The sequence below is a fragment of the Rosa chinensis genome, chromosome 5, assembly GCF_002994745.2.
Source record: "Rosa chinensis cultivar Old Blush chromosome 5, RchiOBHm-V2, whole genome shotgun sequence".
In the NCBI taxonomy this organism is placed as follows: domain Eukaryota; kingdom Viridiplantae; phylum Streptophyta; class Magnoliopsida; order Rosales; family Rosaceae; genus Rosa; species Rosa chinensis.
The window spans coordinates 34790207-34810014 of record NC_037092.1 but is presented as its reverse complement, the minus strand read 5'-3'; the positions used below and the strand labels follow the sequence as shown (position 1 = coordinate 34810014).

The following is a 19808-nucleotide window of genomic DNA, read 5'->3' as shown; positions in this document are numbered from 1 at the left end:
TTGGTTATAGGTAATGGGTAAGATGAAGAAACAAAGTTCTTCTGTTTATGGTACTGGTATGGCTAATTTTCTGGGTACTGGGAAGATGAAGAACAGAGTTCTTCTCTTATTTCTGGCAGCGGAATATGGGTATTGGTCTCAAGAGCAAAACTGGCTCTGATACCATGTCAAGACTGGTAATGTATTTGCTATATTCAAGCACACTTTCAACTGAGATACAATCCTGCTCTTATAGAGCTCCTACATGATTATACTATCAGCATTATATATATAGCTGGAAAGTTTACATTTACATCCTGTCAAGATTAGCGTGTTCCAGCTGATGTGCAGCTGGAAAGATTAGTGGGCTACAGCTCACTTAACAGATATCTCTTCTTCTTTTTAGAATATGGGAATGTATATTATATATGTATCATGTAATATCAGAAGTAACGGTTGGATATGCTACCATTTCTGCTGGAACATCAGTATCTTAATCTCATCACTGTGACATGGGAGACTCCTCCATGTAACGGGTATAGCCTAACGTTGACTTGTCTTGTTACTCTTTCTGGTATACGAACTGGTGGTATTATAATATTATATACGTGGGACTGCAAATGGAAATGGTTTGGTGGATTTGCTGTCAATTTGTTGCCCATGATGCTGTTATCTGGGTCCTCTTAATTGTTTGGTCTATATGGAACCATAAGTTGCGAAATTTACCACCATTTTCAGTCCTAAAATTATTGCATGAGACACTAATTAGAATTGAATTTGTCTAAATTTTAATTTATCAATAAGTGCAAAAGTCCACTCGTAGGTCGCTGGATTTAAATTTAATGGTGGAAAATAATAAGTATTTTAACTGCCTAATTATTTAAATTCAACGGTTAGAATTGAATTTGTCTAAATTTTAATTTATCAATAAGTGCAAAAGTCCACTCGAAGGTCGCTGGATTTAAATTCAATGGTGTAAAATAATAAGTATTTTAACTGCCTAATTATTTAAATTCAACGGGAGTTGCTCACGACTAATTAGTGCCTAATTATTATATATAACTATGTTGGGACAGAAAAGAAAGAAAAATCTGGGCCACGGTTGGGCCGTATTAAAAATCAAAGCCCATATGATTCTTTCTCAACTTGGTCTCAAAGCTTCTTCGTTTTCCAATCCCATCCTCGCCAGTTCTTTCAGAGCAGACGAGGATCTCGAAGATCAGGTAACCCTCTCAGAGGTCAGTCCGTACACCCCCAATCTCATTCTTCTCACCTCCTATTTACTTATTCATTTCTCTTTCAAATTTGAATTCGCTGTATAATAATTCACCCAAAAAAAAAAAAAATCGGTGTTTGGGGCGAGGATTCAGATTTGTATAAAACCGTGTGGATTTCAATCGGAATTTTGATCCAATTATATACTGATCCACTTAGTTTCATGATTTTTTGAGTTCTCTCCAATGTAAAGTGAGATTAAGCTGGTAATTGGAGTAATGATATTATCTTCAACTAGGCCTAATCAAGATAATTAGTTTACATTCAGTTGAAATTGTTACATTCTATCTTATGCGCCGGAATCTAGTTCCGGTGATCTGATTGTTGTGGAGATACAAATACTTGGCCTTGTAATTTTGATGGAATGTTAAATCATTCATTTTTCGTGAAAATTTACGGCGCATTTCTTGTTTCGTTCATTCATCAGATATTAATTTGGTTAATTGTATTCAGATTCAGATACTATGGTGATTGATAATTATAGTGCACAGTGCTGATTGTTGTTAGCTAACCAAGTTAGACTGTAGTATTGCAATTATTAGGCTGCAGTTGGATTGTGATAGCAACCCATATGGATCTAGGGAGCAGTGAAACCTGGCACATGTGTTATCTTATAACTCGATCCAATTTTCTTGTGATAATGTTAGACAGATGCCTTATATGCCTGCTTTAAATTGGGCTCTATTTGGATTGAATTTATTACATTAGTCATTAATTGTTAACTATACTTCTTTTGTAATATTGGTGTGATGCAATTGATGGGTGCTAAATGGTACTTTCTGTGACATTACTGTATTTTTTCCCCCTCTTTTGTTTCACTTGATAATCACTTCACTTGGTCCCAAGAAAAAAGTTTTTTGATGTTCATACACTTGAATGGGGATCGTTTCATTATTTGGAATTCTTTTCATGAATAGAAACAGAGTGAGCTAAGGCACATCAAACCTTTTCACTCTCCTATTAAATGAGAAAAAGTCTCAGATGATTTTCTAAGCGAGTCTTCAATGGATCAAATTTGTTTGTGTGTGTGTGTGTGTGCGTGTTCTCATTCTGACCTTGCATTAGTATATCCTAATGGAAGTTTCTTCTTTGGATGCTTACAGGATAGAGTAGTGTCATAACTCATAAGTTACAGGATGATGCCTTCGGCTCAAGATCCGTTCTATGTTGTGAAAGAGGAGATTCAAGAATCTGTAAGTTGTCAAATTTTGTCAACATTTGCTACCTTTGGAATGAAGCATCGCTCACACACGTATATTATCGGTTCAATTGGACCCCTATAGTAGACTTTACCTTATTTGGAGTTATTGACATTATTCCTTTTTATTCTCTCTCTCAATCAAACCAACACCACACACACACACACACACACACACTTATCCACATAACCACTACACTGTCATCTGCACCTTTTAGTCATTTATTGACAAATGAATAAGTATTGATTAGTTATGCGAGATTTGTTCTTTTGTATGACATTATGTTTGGGAATAGAAAAGACTGATCCTGATTACTATATTTTATTTTATAGATCGATAAGCTGCAGTCTTCTTTTCACCAATGGGAACGTATTTCATCTAACGGTGGACAACAACTACAACTCACGAAGGAGCTGCTTGCCACTTGTGGAAGCATCGAGTGGCAGGTGCGCAATATTAGAATACTTTACTCATTTTCTATTTATCTACTGGCATCGTGCTAATATAGTGATGGATCAGTGATGCAAAACAGGGTATAACAGGTTGAAAGTTGAGTACAACATCCCTGCTTATGTCCATTCAAAAATTGGTTTACAAGATAGCTTTCTCCATTTTCAAAGCAATCAAGAAAAAGGATTAATTTCAGTCGCTCAACAATATTGCCTTTGACCTTTGAGTATTGATATTGATATCCATTGATAGCTTTGTCAATCCAGACCAACAGTATTTCTATTAACATGAATATTGTTATCCCTGTCAGAGAGAAGTTGAATACGGGTTTGAATTTAACTAATGCTATTCCAATCTTTTCTTATTGTATTTTACTATTTTAGCAATTAAAATTCAACTTCTGTTTGCAACTACTGAAAGCATGCTTTCTTGATAGGAAGGTAGATGAACTGGACAAAGCAATATCTGTAGCGGCTAGAGATCCCAGTTTTTATGGTATTGATGAAGTGGAACTTGAAAAGCGAAGGAGATGGACAAGCACTGCTCGTGCTCAGGTATAAATGCGTCCTGTGTTGAGTTGTGTTCTCTTAAAACTTTTAATGACAGCGAAGATTCCATGTGTGGTATTGGTAACATCCTTGTTCTATGTGGAGTTGTTCTGTTGAGTTGATTTTGGCTTTTGGATATTTATTTCAGAATAAGCCTCTTCAGTTCTGTTGTTTACTTACCTATATATGTATATATATTGTCTAAGACGTTTATCTTTTGGCTTTGGATCACTTGTATGCATCTCCTAAATTAGTCTGATACCTCCTCAGGTAGGTGCGGTAAAAAAAGCAGTGGAAGCTGGAAAGGAGTCCACTGGAACTAGCGCAGCTGGAATGCGGCGGGAACTAATGAGGCTGGCAAATTCTCAGGAGACAGACAGATCCAACCAATATGCTGCACACCATAACGATGATTTCATAACATCAGAATCAGATAGACAGTTGCTTCTCATAAAGTAAGGTTTTTATATCTTTCAATCTTTCTAAACACACCATATCCAAATCCAATTCGCCCATGGATGAGACGAAGTACATATCCATCCTCATCAATTCATTGGGATTTTTCTGGTGATATACACTGTCTGACTGTGTTTTGGTGTCTATTATTAAAGCTTTGATTGCTTTTTTCTGGAAAAAGTTATGGAAACACTTGTAATTTAAAGAAAAATAAAAATTTTCCTTTAATGTTAAACTGTCTGAGCTTGTAATGTTGAGCTCTATGCACCCATATGCTCTCTTTGGCAACTTCATGCAAAATACATTCTGAGTACTCGAATATTATGTTATTATTTTTATTTTTATTATTTTATATGCCTTGCCAATTGGTGCTTGTAGGCAACAAGATGAGGAGTTGGATGAACTCAGTGCCAGTGTGGAGAGAATTGGAGGTGTCGGACTTACCATACATGAAGAGCTCCTGGCACAGGTAAGAATTTTGTAAGTAGCTGTCCCTGGTAATGTCACTGGTATAATTGAACTACGAATAAGTGATGGGAAAAGTAGGGTTCCTGTATTTTGTCTTAGTTTCTTTTTGCTAGATAAGAGAGTATAATAACCAAAGAAAGGGGAACAAGGCCAAAGTCCAAATACATAAATGCATACCTCTTGAACCTTTCTTTTGAATTAGCTGTTTACCGCACAAAGATATCTGTTATTCTTTCTCCTCGGTAACAAAATGTAAAACTTTTGGTTTTCCAGGACAAGATTGTAGAGGAGTTGGGTATGGAAATGGACAGTACGTCAAACCGGCTTGATTTTGTTCAGGTGAGTTTCTGCTTGCAGGTTCAAAGATATTTTCCAACTTTATGGATTTGTCCTATCATAGGACTTAAAATTCAGGAGTTTTGCTACTATCTCCTACCACGGAATTCTTGAAATTCAAATTTTACAACTTTTTTTCTTTTGTTGTGAGCTTGCTCATCAAAGAATTATGGATTACTCTTCCCTGAATAGATGATAAGCTCCTTTTCAATTCTTGCAGAAAAAGGTGGCAACAGTGATGAAGAAGGCTGGTGTAAAAGGCCAGATTATGATGATACTCTTTTTGGTGGTTTTGTTCATCATTCTTTTTGTTTTGGTCTTCCTCACCTAGTCCGAAAACCAAAACAGCTCTACCCTGATCATACAAGGGGAGGATGTGCCTTTTTGAAAGAAATATGGAACTCTTTTGAGTACAAATATATTGTGGGATGTTAGGTTTGTTCATAAAAGCTTTCCTGGAAATTGTGAACCAACCAATCTTTTTTTTTTCCTTTCTTTTTCTTAAGGTTGTTTATAAAGTTTTTAGGCAGGATTTGATGTTGAGCAATTGGGGCTAGAGTTAAACGAGCACGGGATTTCATATTTTTAATTTGTTTATTCGATGCATGTCCACTACCTCTAATTGAAAGGTGTGCAAAGCAAACGTACCAGGAGCATATTTCAAAGATAGATAGGCTCATAGGCAGGAAAGTTCTCCATATAACCCGCTGATTGCTCCGCATTTTCTGACTAGAAGCATTGGATACAATGGATTAGAGAACAAAATCAAATGGTAATTCGGACTCTTATTTTGGACTAGAAACGAGCTTGCAAAAGCCAAGAACTCAAAGATACAAATGCTCGTCCGAATAAAGTGAGTCATTGTCTTGATTCCTCAGACGCCCAGAGTCGGAAAATAGATGGATCTAAGCTGGTACTGGCCTGTAATGGTTCCAAGTCCGAATGATGGTACTTGATCCCAACATTGAAATAAAGTCGGTGTATCACAATCTTCTCCATCATTATTATCATTTATCAAGACAAACTATCAAATCTATCATCATTGTTTCATGAACCAAGCCGACTGCCTGAGTTCTTCAAGAAACACAGAAGAAATATAATAAAAACAAGAAGGGAAAGCAGAAAGCTAGTTTGTGTTCCATCATAATCGAACTCACGCCTGAGTTACATATGCTTGCAATGAAATTGAAACTGAATGTAGTATTCATCTTCTATTAGCAAAGACGGTGCTTGTACAACTTAGAACAAACCTGGAATTGAACTTCGAAGGAGTCCTATTTCATTTCGACAAATTCAACTTGACAATTCAGTGAACCCTTTTGAAGCATCAAAAATTCCTTATACAACACCTCCAGTTTGTTGTGCAGGTAATAAGTATCAATTGTCATCTTTTTCAGAAGTCTACCATTCTTTAACAAGTACTTGGCCGCTTCCATCTCAACTTGATGTCCCTCAAATCCCCTTATAGAGATAGTCTTGAGACGTGACAACAAACAAAACGGCACAAACTCCGGTAGATAAAGTTCTTCACGACTTAGGGACCTCTGCCAATTGTGTAAAAGTAAAACTGGAATGAGAACTTTGAAGAGATTCACATTTGGATAATCTTGCACAAGTATAAAAAGATTTTACTTACATATTCAATGTCAAGATGTTCCAGATTAGGAAAACTCTTGAGTGACTCTGTTAGCAATCTTCCATAATTGCAATCACAAAGACACAGCTTCAAATGGTTCAAGTTATTAAAAGTAGGCAGAGGACAACCCTTCATGAAAGAAAAATCAATCAAACAGAAAATCATGTAGAAACTAATCATATCTTTATGCCTTATTATTCTGTTTCAAATCATACTAACACTATGTTTTGTAGAATGTAAGGATAATACAGGTATGATTTATAGGGCAGAAGAATTGAAAAAGAAGGGATAAAAGAGAGGGTGGTATACATCACTAATGTTGTTTTACCATCAAGTAAAGTTGAGCAACTCTTCCACATTATTTGGCTTAGGATGTACTCATTTAATCCTTTCTACCATAGTGTAAAGGTCTATAGAACCAAGTAAGAACATACCTCGAAAGTATTATCTCTGAGAGACAGGTACTTGACATTGGAAATTCCTTCAGGAAGTGCAATTGTATGATCAGGCTTTTCTTTTGCATAACGCCCTCTGACATCAACTTCAGCTTTGACTAGGGAGTTTGGAGTTTCCAAAGTAAAATTTATAAAATTATCTTGCATGAGATCAAGATTTTCAAGATTTGGAGCTCTAATGTAAAAATTGTGCTCATGATAATCACATCTGTCAACCTGCAAATATATTCTTAACGTCTTCAGTTTAGGTGCAGAGATGTTGACTTTCAAATCTTCCTTTTGCCCGAGGATTCCATCTATAGCCAAATCTTCAAGTAGTGGAAAGTGAGGAAAAAGCTTTTCCATTGAGCCATTGTCGGGATGGTGAACAAAAACAGCAAGAAACTTGAGACTTGGGAAGAAGTTCTCTGACTGGGGAAGATCATTGATAATAAAATTTGGCCCAATCTTCAAAACCTCCAGTGTTTTACACCCAAAAAGGCTCTTAGGTAACACAAAATCATGTCGTTCTGAAAATAACTCGATATACAGGTCAAGTTCAATAACATTACGCCCAATGGCAGTGCGAATCCAATGACGAATAAGAGAGAGATATTTATCACGCCTATGGTCAACAGTGAACATTCCTATGTAGGGTAAACGCTGAAAATTGTAGTAACGCGAACATTCAAGTTTGAATTTTTGGATGTTTGACAAACCACGAAAGTCAAGTACCCAATTTACAAACCTTTTGAACTCAACATCGAAGCATTCCATGAAGTCTAGATTGGAAACAGCAGTCCATTTGTTTTTCCACCTCTTTGACAGAACCGTGGTCATCACAGCAAATTTTGTGGGGAGGAAGGATAGTATGTGACAAAGAACTTCATCTGGTAGCGCACTTAACCTATCCTCAATTCTTCCTTGAAACTTTGACATTGAATCCATATCTGAAGTTTGTTTAAAATACAGTCAAATTGCAACTACTTTGATAACATAAAAAGCTTATACAGAGTTTGTTTACAAATTTCATAGAAAATAGACTACTGTGAATTGAGTGAAAATTTTAGCAAGATTCTTACCTCTTAACTTACTATCTGTTTGGTCACTTACAAACTACTCAAGAGGAAATTCTTGAAAGTTGCAACACTGTATTTCAATATTAAACTCAAGACATTCAACAAAATCCTTGGATACCCATTAATTTTAGCGCATGGAAATCTACTTGTTCGATCTAAACAAGCTGACCCAGAAGAAATATTGAAGGGAACAATTAATCAGAAACCACACATTCAATCTAGAATTAATTAGCAACAAAAGAATAAAAGATATTTATCAGTCCAGAGATAATAAGCAATCAAAAGCTGTGAAGAATATAACCTTATAAGATGTCCCAGTAAAGAAAATAATACTGGCCTAAACCCAGCAGTAAAGCTTTGCTTGGTTGTACAGAGCAATGAGAAGTGCGAAGAAGACTAGAAGAGAATCCTTAACGGCGGCGTTTTTCCCTAGAGTGCCTCTTTATTTAGTTGGTGGGTAAAAAGTGGCGAAAATGGCGGGAAAATGGGATTATTGTTAGGGTTTTCTTAAATGTACTCGGCAAATATCTATGTAGATCCAGTAAGTTTTTTACACCCACCAAAATGATAGAATTTTCTAATTGCATCCACCAGTTTTTCCAATAATACCCTTGCATTTAATCAAACCTAGCAAAACCCACACCGAACAAAACCGGATTATCTCCCTTAGTTGAGTTACTTTTATGATCCACTATGCAATACAAGCACTCTTTCCACTAACATTTGATACTTGAACCTGCCTAGACTAGCAGTTGTGTCCACCATGTGTAGTAGTTGCTTAAACATCAACTGGAGTAAGACCTTTTTTTTTTTTTTTCAACACACAAAAGATTCGAGGAAGTTCTACAAATAAATCTACAGGATTTCGTATATAAATCATAATGGAATGTAAATCTTATGCCCAGTTTTGGTGCTATGTGGCTTCTCATCGTATCAATAAGGGTGTAGGTGCGGTCATAGTTTTATCCTTACCTGTTGGATGAGATTCTTCTTTCACTGAAGAAAGTGCCCTATCTGGATTATACAGTTCCTTTAAAATCTACTAGGACTTGGAGAACCAATTATGCCAGTCTTAGTTTGGCTTGAGTAGTTCCCCAAAGGAGAACTTGGACCAGACCTAAGTTGACCAACTCCATCTTCACGTGGCAAGGGTGACATTCGGGGCTGGCTCGGAATATCTGTTTCTTTTCTACAAAACTGGTCTTCTACAATGTTATAGGTATTCCCTGTTCTCATTTCCTGAGCAAGAGGAGAACAACAATAGAAGAGCCACAACGTGCAATCAGACACTGCCGGTTCACCAAAACAGAAGTTATAAGAAGGCAAGTTGAATCTCTTTCTCATTTGGATCCTCCAAAAGCCACCATAGAGCAAACCAAAAACACAAAGAATTATACTAGTAATTGCAAGAGCCTCTCGAATAGTCTCATTGTCAATATTAACAGCAACCAAGTTAAAGATCTAGAAAGGAGCCATACAAAACAGAATAAATAATATCATAATATGAACACACATGTTCCCGAACCCAAGTCTGTCCATATACCACCCAAATACACAAAAGCTACAGAACAGCGATACATATGCAAGAGAAATAGAAAAAAGAGTGAACACAATGAACTACTGGGTACAAATTGAAAAAAAGAGTTTCAAACTTTATGGTTTCTTTTGTTATTATCTTTAATTATCATGACTATTATTGTTATTTCGTACGACGATATAACTGACTTTTCATGCAAAATTGATTTGCTAGGTCTAAATAGATATTTGTTGAGTACATTTGGAAAGAACCTATTGTTATATGGTCCTGAATTATGGTGCGTGTGGTGGTTCGGATTGATGTCATTGGTTCATACGACTTGTACTTATTTCTAATTGGTCTCTTAATATATTTATTTTTTCACTCCATGTAAGGTTCTCACCCCACCAAATCTGCCACGTGGTAGTCCAAGACCATAGAATAATTACTCAAATGGGATAATGATATTCCGTTAATTTTGATGATAATTACTCAAATAGATAAGCCGTTAATTTTGATGATAACTTTTGTTATGTTACTATAAGATGTATAAAGCTCCAAACTAGACCAAATAAAGAATATCATGGGTGAGGCTTCATCTTTGGTTTTAATTTTCATAGGTGCTCGGTAATCATTAATATTTACCTTGTAAGTAGAAGACTCTGAGTTCAACTCGTTAATTAGTTATATACATTCATATTGTGATATTATCAACTATTTATTAAAGTTATTACTTAATAAAAAAAAAAAAAAATAAAAAAATAAAAAAATAAAAAAATAAAAAATCCCACAGAGCATACTATAAACAAGTTCGAAAATGGTAGATCACATGGTGAAAAGATAAGATAAGGCCGCTTCTAGGTTAATTCTAAATCATATTGCTAGGAACCTTCCTTCCTAATTATGTGACAACAAAACTTGCGTAGGAGTATCAATCAGTAGTGAAGCCTTTCTTGCATTCACACTTCACATTGCTCTCAATCAAAGTTGCAAATGCACATCATTAGGTTTCAAATCCTCAGATTAGGAAAGTGAGTCATTGCTCGCGCAATCTCAGTCGGAGAATAACTGCATCTAAGCTAGCAAGAAGTGCTGGTCGATGTAGCTTCAATCATGATGCTTTCACTTCTGCAGCATTATCAACCTGTATCCCTACATTGAGATAACTCAAACTGTATCACAATCTTCTCTCAATATTATCACCGCGCAGCGAATACCAAATCCATCCTCATTGGTTCATGAAGCAACCTAAGTTCTTCTAAAAGCCATATGGAAAAAAGAATGAAAGGAAAAGTAGCCAAAACAGGACAAACAAGTAGAAAAGCATTAAGAACACAGATAATATTCAGAATACGTCTTGAGAATTAACCAGCACCACAATGACATAATTTAATCACCGTACTTGAACTCGGTCCGGACTTACATACGCTAAAGAGAGTCGATCAGAAACCCTACAATGCAAAAGATGGTGCTTGTAAAACTTTAGAACATACACAAATTCAACTTGACAATTCACCGAACCCCTTTGAAACATTAAAAATTCCTTGTACAACAACTTCTCTTTTCCGTATTGGAAACGTGTGTAAATTGTCATACTAACAAGTACTTTGCTGCTTCCATCTCAACTTGACATCCCTCAAATCCTCATATAGAGATAGTCTTGAGGTGTGACAATAAACAAAACGGCACAAACTCTGGTAGAGAAAGTTCTTCATGACTTAGGAACCACTGACAATTATGTAAAAGAAAGACTGGAATGAGAATCTTTTCAGAGATGCAAGTTGATATCTCGTAAATATTGATTTTACTTACATAGTCAATGTCAAGACATTCCCGATTAGGAAATTTCTGGAGTGACTCTGTTAGCAATCTCCCATAATTGCAATCACGAAGATGCAGCTTCAAATGGTTCAAGTATTCAAAAGTAGGCAGCAAACAACCCTTCATGAAAAATAGATTGGTCAAACAGAAAATCAATCATATGGAAATTAAACATATCTTTATGCCTTCATACTCTGTTCCATATCATAAAATGTCTATATGAAAGGAATAAAAGTCTCCCAATCGATAACACTATGTTTAGGTAAGCACACTACCAATATGAATTGGATAAAATGGATGAAGGAGTGGTATGCCAACTCTTCCACATTAATTGGCTTTGCACCAACTCCTGTAATCCCCTACCAGGGTAAGAACAAGTCAGGACATACCTCAAAATTATCATCTGTAAGAGACAAGTAACAGAAATTTCTTGAAGAAGTTGAATTGCACGATGAGGCTGTTCTTTTGCACACTGTCGTCCGAGATACATTTCGGCTTTGACTAGGGATTTTGATTCTCCAAAGTAAACTTTGTCAACTTTTCCTGCACGAGTTCAAGGCTTTCAAGATTTTGAGCTTAATTTAATGGAAAACTTGTACTCATGATCATCACAGTCATCACCATCTTTGACCCACAAATGCATTCTTAGTTTCTTCAGTTTCGGTGCAGAGATGTAGACATTCAAATCTTCCTTTTGTCCAAGAGTAGCTTTTATAACCAAATCTTCAAGTGAGAAAAAAACTTTTCCATTGAATACTTGCGAGGATGGTGAACTGAAACATTTAGCATCTTGAGGTTTGGGAAGTAGTTCCTTGGCATAGGAAGATGACCGATAATAAAATTTGACCCAAGCTTCAATACCTCTAGTGAAAAGGCTCCTAGGTAACCCAAAATCATTTCCGTCTGGAAAGAACTCAATATTCAGGTCAAGTTCAACAAGATTACGTCCAATGGCAGTGTCAATCCAGCACCAAATATGAGAGTGATATCTATCACGCCTTCGTTCAGCATTGAGCTTTTCAATGTATGATTCCCACTCAAAGTCGATATCACGCGAACATTCAAGTTTGAGGTTTTGGATGTTTGATGAGCCACGAAAGTCAAGGACCCAATTAACAAACCTTTTAAAATGAACAAGTCTGTAGAACTCCTCGTCTTCGAAGTCTAGATTGGGAACCAAAGTCCATTAGTTGTTCCACCTCTTTGACAGAATCGTGGTCCTCACAGCACATTTTGTCCCAAAGAAGGAAAGTATGTGACAAATAACTTCATCTGGTAGTGCACTCAACCTATCTTCAACTCTTGCTTGAAGCTTTGACATTGAATCCATTTTATAATCTTAAGTTTATTTAGACAACACTCAGACTACAACTCCTATTGTAAGCTTATAGAGCTTCTATGTACATAACTTCACAGCATTTCAGTTAAAACTTTAGCAACATTCTTAGTTCTTATGTGTTCTGTATGGTTGCTTACAAATTACACAAACAGAGAAATTTTGGGAAAGTTACAACATAGTGTATTTCATAGTTCAATTCAAAAGATTCATATGGCCAGTTCCCAATAAAAAAATAGAAAAAAATTTTAAAAAAAATTCTACATGTATGGCAACAGTATTAATTAATCAATTCTTCATCAATTATCTAGTTTCTGCAAAAGAGTTCTTTTATGTATAAAAGCTGACCCGACGGAATATATTGAAAGGGAACATTTTATCAGAAACCACACATCATTAAATCTAGAATTATCAGCACAAGAACTATAGTTTGCTTACAGAGTTACAGTTACAGATAAGCAACAAAAAAGGGTAAAACGTGAATACTTTGTGTCTTCTGGCATACAAGTAATCTAAAGCTGTGGAGAAAAGTACTTCTGGGTTTTCTGGGTACGCAAATAAATAATAAGCAATCAAAAGCTGCTGAGAAAGTACCTTAGAAGATGTACCAGGAAGGAGAATACTGGCGAAGAAAAATGACCAGCGTCTTCATTCTTCAAAGATTTGACCTTTTCTCTTTGGTGGCTTTGGGTAGTGGGTAACAAAAAAAAACAGGCGGGCAGTAACATTTTTTTGGTCAAACATAAAGGTATAATTTTTGGTATGTTCACCTCGAAATCTGGAATATCTAGGGCACTCATACCCTCAAAGGTCATAGCAACCTCGCTTATGAATGATTATATGTGATAACAAAGCTTGTGTAGGAGTAGCAGGACCGGCGCCTTGCATTCACAGTTTCACTCACAAATCTGTTCAAAATATTATCATTTGGCAGCAAAATTGACACTTCTCGCTCACACTTAATAGAGTCTACAGTTTCTGTACAATTGAAGTTTTTTTTTTAAGGTAATGATTAATTGGTACACATCTGTGTGATTCAAACAAACAAAATATGTGAGTTTTAACTGTGGAAAGATCTGCTCGCTTGCGAGGCTAGTGCTAATGCCTTCCTTCCTGTATCCATCATCATCCTCTCCCTCGCTGCACGTCGCTGATGTTGCCTTGCATTTTTAGCACGCTTTAGAGCTAACCGGCTATCCCTTTCTTGAAATGCAAGTCTGAACTTTTCAGCCAAAGACAATTCCTTGTGACCTGAGATTGAAAGAGGTGGAGGCATTGCCCTTGGTAAAAAACCCCATGTCACCCATGTCTTCGGATCAATATCCTTGACCACAGAATTATCCAATTGGATATCTGGTAATGCTTCCCAGGGAACTTGGGTTCCTCTGAATCCAAAGGGGGATGGCTTTGGATTTACTATAATCCGTGGGCATTCAGTGGAATATCTTTCCAAGGAATCTTTATCAATCTGCGGCTGCAAAAATAAAAATAAAATAAAATGAGGACTTAACAAGACAAAGTAAAAGACAGAATTTACTACTCCAAAAGAAACCATTGGGGCAGAATAGTAGTAACTATGGAAGCTTGTACTTTAACTTCAATTTTTTTATTTGGCCATAATCAAGAAGTATCTAAAAATCCCAAACAAAATTAATTGAATAGTCATAAGCAATTGATTGAATACATAAAGCACAAGGATAGTTCTACATATACATGCCAATAAAGTTTATGTTATAACACTAGCTAACAACTAACATGTCACTCTCGCGTATCTGAACTTTCTGCTGTCTAGCATTCACATCTGAACCTTCTTTTTGCTTTTCTATTCCATTTATTAGGTAAGTTCTAGTTCATGGTCACTTATTGGTAACATAGGGCATGCCAATTTCTCTAGTGACAAGTTCTCATTTACACTATGGATACAAGTTTCCCATGTGAATTTTCAACAATAAAAAGCTAGCCACGACATTCAAGTGAAGAGGTACTATGATGGACAGAACAGATCATCACAACCCACGGATTTTAGTAGTTGATGAAGAAAAGAATCATATATATAGGAAAGATCAAGTACATACCCACACAAGCCACCTCAATGTATCTGCAACAGTAACAAGTTCTTCAGTCTTCAGTTCTTCCCAGGAATCTCCCTCTACATTGTTCAACTTCGGTTTTAATACATCCAAGCACCTGCGTGCAGTGCGATCACTATTCCGGCTCCCTCTGCAATAATAATTTTGATTCATAGCCTGTTATAAAAAAATTTGTACTCCTAGTCAAAACAAAATATTCTGGACGCTTCAACAGCATGGCCCAAAGCAAAAAGATTAAGCTATGTGAAGGGCATTCTAGGTTAAGTAACTGGGGCTAGAATTCTAGATCAATTTTCTTCAGGTGAGCAGATTGATAGTATGGTTTACTAAACAATGAACATGAATCTGGGAATATCTTGTAGCTGGACTATTGACAATGTAATTTTGATAGTTAAGAACTCGTACTAGACTGTCAGGATAAAAACACATCACATTCGATCAAAAGGAGAGGGACAGAGTGACAAAAAATAATAATAATAAAATAAAATAAGAAACACCACAGTTTGGTTATAAACAAGATGGGATGGAAGAATGGCATGATGTTCAAATAGGGTTCCTCATGCCATGTTCCCATCCCATCCAGTTTAAATTCATTTGGAGGATTGAAGAAGATGCAGTGTAGTGGAACCATTGCATTGACATGATGCCACATATGCTACATGAACCAGTGTGAGCTGTTCCTTTAGAGAAAAACATGAACTCCCTCATATTAATCATGCATAAATTAATACGAATGTCTTCTGACTTTTATATGGGTTACTGAAGCTTTACCATTATTCGAAAAGTGCTCTCCTGACCATAAAAACAACTAACATATATACAGAAACTTGTAATGAAAGTTCAAAATGCTCATCATGTTATCAAAAGAGCGCTTACCCACATCTCAATGTCTCCAATGAAAGACAGCGGTGCACAAGTTCAGAAACCCCAACAGCAGTAATATTATCACACCGGCTGCAAAAGAGAGAGATGTTTCAATATAACTAAATAATTTCAAAACCAATTTATGCCTCAAATATTAGCCAAACACTACTTATCCTAATTAATAATCTAAAGCAACTTCCCCCTCCCATATAGTATTATAATTTTCCTACAAATCGACGTACATTTGATGGCTCAAGACTCTGATAAGCATACATGAGATACAACGAACATACTTCATAAGATAAGACTAACGGTTGTCTGGTATGCATAAAACATTGCATCCTCCACATTCTAATAGTTTACTGGTACCACACAAACTCGCTTATTTAAACCTCAGTAACTTATTTTAAGAATGATCAAACAGAAATCCCCATACCTAATATCAACAGCTCGAAGAGATCCACATATCTCAGCCACTTTCGCTAAGCCCAAATCTGAAACATCTGATGCAGAGAGGTCAAGAACGTCCCAGCTCTCATCAGCTAATGCAATAATAACATCATCCTTGAGTAACTTTCTTCTTCTCGCAATGGCCACCAGTACCCTCTACCACCACCAAAACAGAACCATTGTCAATTGTTTCACATATAAACAGAAACCCATTAACACAAAACACCAGTTCTTCAACAAAAATTACTCAAATTATGCACAAAGATTGACGCTTTTGCTGATTTAAGCTCACATTCTGAAACGGTTTTGCTGAACAACAACAAAAATTTAGTACCTTGATTTCTGGTGGAAAGTCAAGTGCAATGTCAGCCAAATGGGGGACGATATCCTCCAAGTGACTACCAACAACTCCAAGACACAAATTGAGTAAAGTGGGAGGAGATTTTGACCTTCCAAACTGTGTTCCTGCCATGTTATGTACCAATTTAAGCATACAAACAACATCTGGGTAAAATTAGAAGACATAAAAAGATGCAATTTTGGGACTTACTGGAAGATTGAGATTGAGGGTTTTGGACCATGGGGTTTGATTTGGGATTCAAATCCAATTTAGCCAAAGCAATCGTTGTGGAGACGAGGGCTTTTCCTTTTTCCATCAAAATCAAAATCCGGAAAATAATTTGCTCCCAATTTCCTTCGTATTTATTAGGAATACCGTTTGCCGTTTAGATGGCAATACGACGCCGCCTCCATCTGGGCTATACCCCACAAATTTGAAAGGAGTGTTCTTTTAGGGAGGTTCAATTTGAACATTTTAATTTGGCTTGAGAGCAAGTTCACCCGTTGGGTCACCAAGTCACCTACTATTTACTTTTTTTTAATGTAAATTTCACTCTTTGGATCACAAGCACACTGTATTTCGTGCCCTGGGTCACCCTGTACAGTGTTCTGGGTCACCATGGTGACCTGTACAGTGTATTTCGTGTCCTGGGTCACGGGCACAGTGTATTTCGTGACCCAGAGAATGAAAATATACACTAAAAAGCAGTGAATAGTAGGTGACCCAACGGGTGAACTTGCTCTAAGAGCTAGAGGTGTAAAACTGCCCTGGCCCAGCTCATGTATGTTGGGCCTCTCGCTAATTCAGTCAAGAACTACCAAATATTTTCAAAAGAGAGAATCTTGCGTGAGGCAACCGCACGGCCACGTGGTGGGGCGGACCAATCACTGTCCAACAGGGGGTGTTTTAGGTATTGCACTTTAGGAAGCAAAGGCAGTTTCAGAAAAAAGAGAAAATTTTCTTTCTTCTGATTGGTTGGCCCTAAAGCCACGTGGTAGGGAAACCCCCACCTAAGAATTTCTCTCTTCGAAATGAGTATTATTCAATGTCAAAAACCCTCAACGCATCGTCGACAAGGCGTTTGCCAAACCTAACTCTACCAAAGAAAGACACACTTTTTCTCAATGTTACGTATTAACCAACCACATTAGTTTTACTAGGATGATCAATGTAATTGAGGACATATATCATAAGTGCATCAGTCATCTCATGATTATAATTTTTTTCTATTGTTGTAATAGGAGAAGATTGTTCTAGATTCCTAGTCTTAATTAGAATAGAATTCATTGTTCTCAAAGGTCTTGTACTTGTATCCTCTATATACAGAGGCTCCTATTAGGCTATTATCAATGAAAAACACAATTATTCTCTCTACTTCTCTCTTTGCATCTTCTTAAACACGATATAACTAGTTAAGGCAATTTTTCTCTTGATTTATGTCCATGGCTAGGAGCATGGGAGAAGAAATCGAAAAACTGCTGATTGTGACAGAAGATCTCTACCAACAACAAGTCCCAGAAGCTGTAAAACAAGAGCCCAACAAGAAACCTGCAGCGGAAACAATAATAAAAATGCCCAAGAAACCTGCTGAGCACTTGTTCTCCATCAAGCAGAGAAAGGAGGAGTCTATGAAGCAATCCATAGATCGCTTCAATGAGGCGGCTGAGCAGGTGCAGGGTTTCAGCGATGACATAGCGATTAGGGCTATGATGTTAGGCCTGCTGGGTAAACCAGACGGGATGGCAAATTGGCGGCTTTTCTCTTTTATTTGCAACGATCCTCCCAAATCATATGCCGATCTACTCCAGAAAGCTTCCAAGTATTCAAAATCTGAGAGATGTTTCACCAGGACTGTCAATGTGTGTTTGCTGATTGCTCTTGTGTTCATCATCATAGGAATTTCATGTTCTGTGAATTCGGCTTGGCGACAGATGAATTGCACACTGGATTGACAAGTAGAGGTTGGATCTTTATTAGTGAATTGATTAAATGCTTGTGTTGGCACACTGGAGAAATTTATTCGTTCGATGATGTTTTTCTCTGAGACGGTTCACATCGCGAATGTTGTAGTTATTAAACTGTCGAATTCAACATCGAGCAATATTTGCCTTCTTCTTTTTTGGGGTATAACATATGTTTAAAACCCTGCAAAATATAATTTGCATTTTAGGCTTGACGCAAAAGATGGAGGAACCCAGAAGAGACTGTTGACTTATCAAAGCTCTTCATAAAGCATCATTTGTGACCCTAATTGACCCACTTCTAATTAACTATAGATTACGTTGGTATAATAGTTGGGTAATTACCACCCACCCTCCGAGGCACATAAAACCAAGGTTTTAAATCTCTGCGATATTTCCGATATATCCCCCGATATCTCCTTTTTTCAACGGACCAATATATTTAGGGGGGTAAATATCTTATCTTTTACCGTTTTTGCGAAATTTCTCCGACATCGTCAATATCCCCGATATATTAGATATTTGCGATATATCCCCGATAAAGTGAAGAAATATCTGTAAAATTTGAGGTAAAAATATTTAAAAAAAACTCGGTAATTCTCTAAATGAAATCTGTGTGAAGAGAGATCTCCTAAAGGCAAATCTGACTATCTGAGTGAGGAGAAATCCCTTCAAGGTGAATCTAAGTGAGTAGAAAATCCCCTCAAGGTGAATCTAGGTGAGGAAAAAAATCTCCTCAAGGCGAATCTTTACCCGGGAGAAATACCCACAAGGTGATTTTGGATGAGAAGTAATTCTCTAAAAGTCTAAATGCAAATCTGTGTGAGGAGAGATTTGGTACTATGTAGTCTATGACTATGTTTATAACTCTGTATGTAGTTTGTAACTCTGTAGTTGAATAATAGAAAAAAGATAAGGCCATAAAGGTTCAATTATTCAAATGAGGCCAAATAACATTGCAAAAGGAAGTCAAGGAACCATATATGGATGACATGATGAGAAGAGAGTGCAGAGTACGGAGTATTAAATTTTTGCTATGCATCTTGAAAAAGTGAGGAATAATGAAGTTACTGTGTAGTCTGAGTGTATAGTCTGTAGTTGAATAGTATAAAGAAGCTAAAAGTTCAAATGTTAAAGTAACTATCAAATGGAATAGGTGAATAGGTATATAGATCTACTTCATGTTGCAAGCGAGCCGCTTGATAATGGCATTGATCCACTTCATGATTGGATTATGCCTGCACACCTCAATGATGAAGCTGGAAGACCTCTTCCACAAGTTGTAGAAACTGCAACTAATGCTGGAATCAACATAGAGAGTCTTATCTGAAGAAGTTGTTAAAAACCCAGAAGATAATTCAGATAGTGATGATGCGTGGGGTGGTACAGCAACTCCAAATAGTTCTGATGATGGTGGAGAGGGTGGAAGAGGAACAGGTGGTGGAGGTGAAAGATATGAATATGGACAATCTTCTGTGGATGGAGGATTCCAATTTACCTGTGAAGGTAATTTTGATCATGCCACCAAAGATGAAGACCACGGAGTGAGAATAGCTGGTCATGGTGCTCA

The 19808-nt window shown here is 36.8% G+C and overlaps 3 protein-coding genes across 6 annotated transcripts; 1 reads left to right on the top strand and 2 right to left on the bottom strand.

Annotated features, from left to right (window-relative positions):
• The first annotated feature begins 1080 nt into the window (after window positions 1-1080).
• On the top strand, window positions 1081-5293 carry LOC112164696 (syntaxin-61). 2 transcript variants are annotated; one of them, XM_024300986.2, is made up of 8 exons: window positions 1081-1217; window positions 2358-2447; window positions 2786-2899; window positions 3344-3457; window positions 3722-3906; window positions 4286-4376; window positions 4649-4714; window positions 4932-5293. In XM_024300986.2, the coding sequence occupies exons 2-8, from the start codon at window positions 2391-2393 to the stop codon at window positions 5040-5042; spliced, it is 738 nt and encodes a 245-aa protein (XP_024156754.1). In that variant the 5' UTR covers window positions 1081-1217; window positions 2358-2390; the 3' UTR covers window positions 5043-5293. The 2 variants fall into 2 exon arrangements, with proteins under 2 accessions (XP_024156754.1, XP_024156756.1); XM_024300988.2 differs by having other exon boundaries at window positions 1136-1202.
• A 281-nt stretch (window positions 5294-5574) lies between these two features.
• Window positions 5575-8289, bottom strand: LOC112164694 (F-box protein At4g09920). Of its 3 annotated transcripts, none has more exons than XM_024300984.2 (4): window positions 8162-8289; window positions 6782-7731; window positions 6348-6476; window positions 5575-6255 (listed from the first exon to the last, which is right to left on the bottom strand). In XM_024300984.2, exons 2-4 carry the CDS (start codon window positions 7727-7729, stop codon window positions 5986-5988), a joined length of 1347 nt encoding a protein of 448 aa, XP_024156752.1. In that variant the 5' UTR covers window positions 7730-7731; window positions 8162-8289; the 3' UTR covers window positions 5575-5985. The 3 variants fall into 3 exon arrangements, with proteins under 3 accessions (XP_024156752.1, XP_040363129.1, XP_040363130.1); XM_040507195.1 differs by having other exon boundaries at window positions 7864-8274; XM_040507196.1 differs by lacking the exon at window positions 8162-8289 and having other exon boundaries at window positions 6782-7855.
• Window positions 8290-13399: 5110 nt separating this feature from the next.
• On the bottom strand, window positions 13400-16706 carry LOC112164695. Its single transcript, XM_024300985.2, has 6 exons — window positions 16488-16706; window positions 16272-16402; window positions 15924-16093; window positions 15500-15577; window positions 14609-14753; window positions 13400-14007 (listed from the first exon to the last, which is right to left on the bottom strand). Exons 1-6 carry the CDS (start codon window positions 16591-16593, stop codon window positions 13594-13596), a joined length of 1044 nt encoding a protein of 347 aa, XP_024156753.1. The 5' UTR covers window positions 16594-16706; the 3' UTR covers window positions 13400-13593.
• Window positions 16707-19808: the final 3102 nt, after the last annotated feature.

Coding starts and splice junctions, on each gene's coding strand:
- LOC112164696 (XM_024300986.2), top strand. CDS start 2,391: ATGATGCCTTCGGCTCAAGATCCGTTCTATGTTGTGAAAGAGGAGATT. Junction 2,448..2,785: donor AAGAGGAGATTCAAGAATCT/GTAAGTTGTCAA, acceptor TTTATTTTATAG/ATCGATAAGCTGCAGTCTTC. Junction 3,458..3,721: donor CAAGCACTGCTCGTGCTCAG/GTATAAATGCGT, acceptor ATACCTCCTCAG/GTAGGTGCGGTAAAAAAAGC.
- LOC112164694 (XM_024300984.2), bottom strand. CDS start 7,729: ATGGATTCAATGTCAAAGTTTCAAGGAAGAATTGAGGATAGGTTAAGT. Junction 6,477..6,781: donor TCAGAGATAATACTTTCGAG/GTATGTTCTTAC, acceptor TCTTTCATGAAG/GGTTGTCCTCTGCCTACTTT. Junction 6,256..6,347: donor AACATCTTGACATTGAATAT/GTAAGTAAAATC, acceptor CACAATTGGCAG/AGGTCCCTAAGTCGTGAAGA.
- LOC112164695 (XM_024300985.2), bottom strand. CDS start 16,593: ATGGAAAAAGGAAAAGCCCTCGTCTCCACAACGATTGCTTTGGCTAAA. Junction 16,094..16,271: donor ACTTTCCACCAGAAATCAAG/GTACTAAATTTT, acceptor TGGTGGTGGTAG/AGGGTACTGGTGGCCATTGC. Junction 15,578..15,923: donor CTTCGAGCTGTTGATATTAG/GTATGGGGATTT, acceptor TCTCTTTTGCAG/CCGGTGTGATAATATTACTG.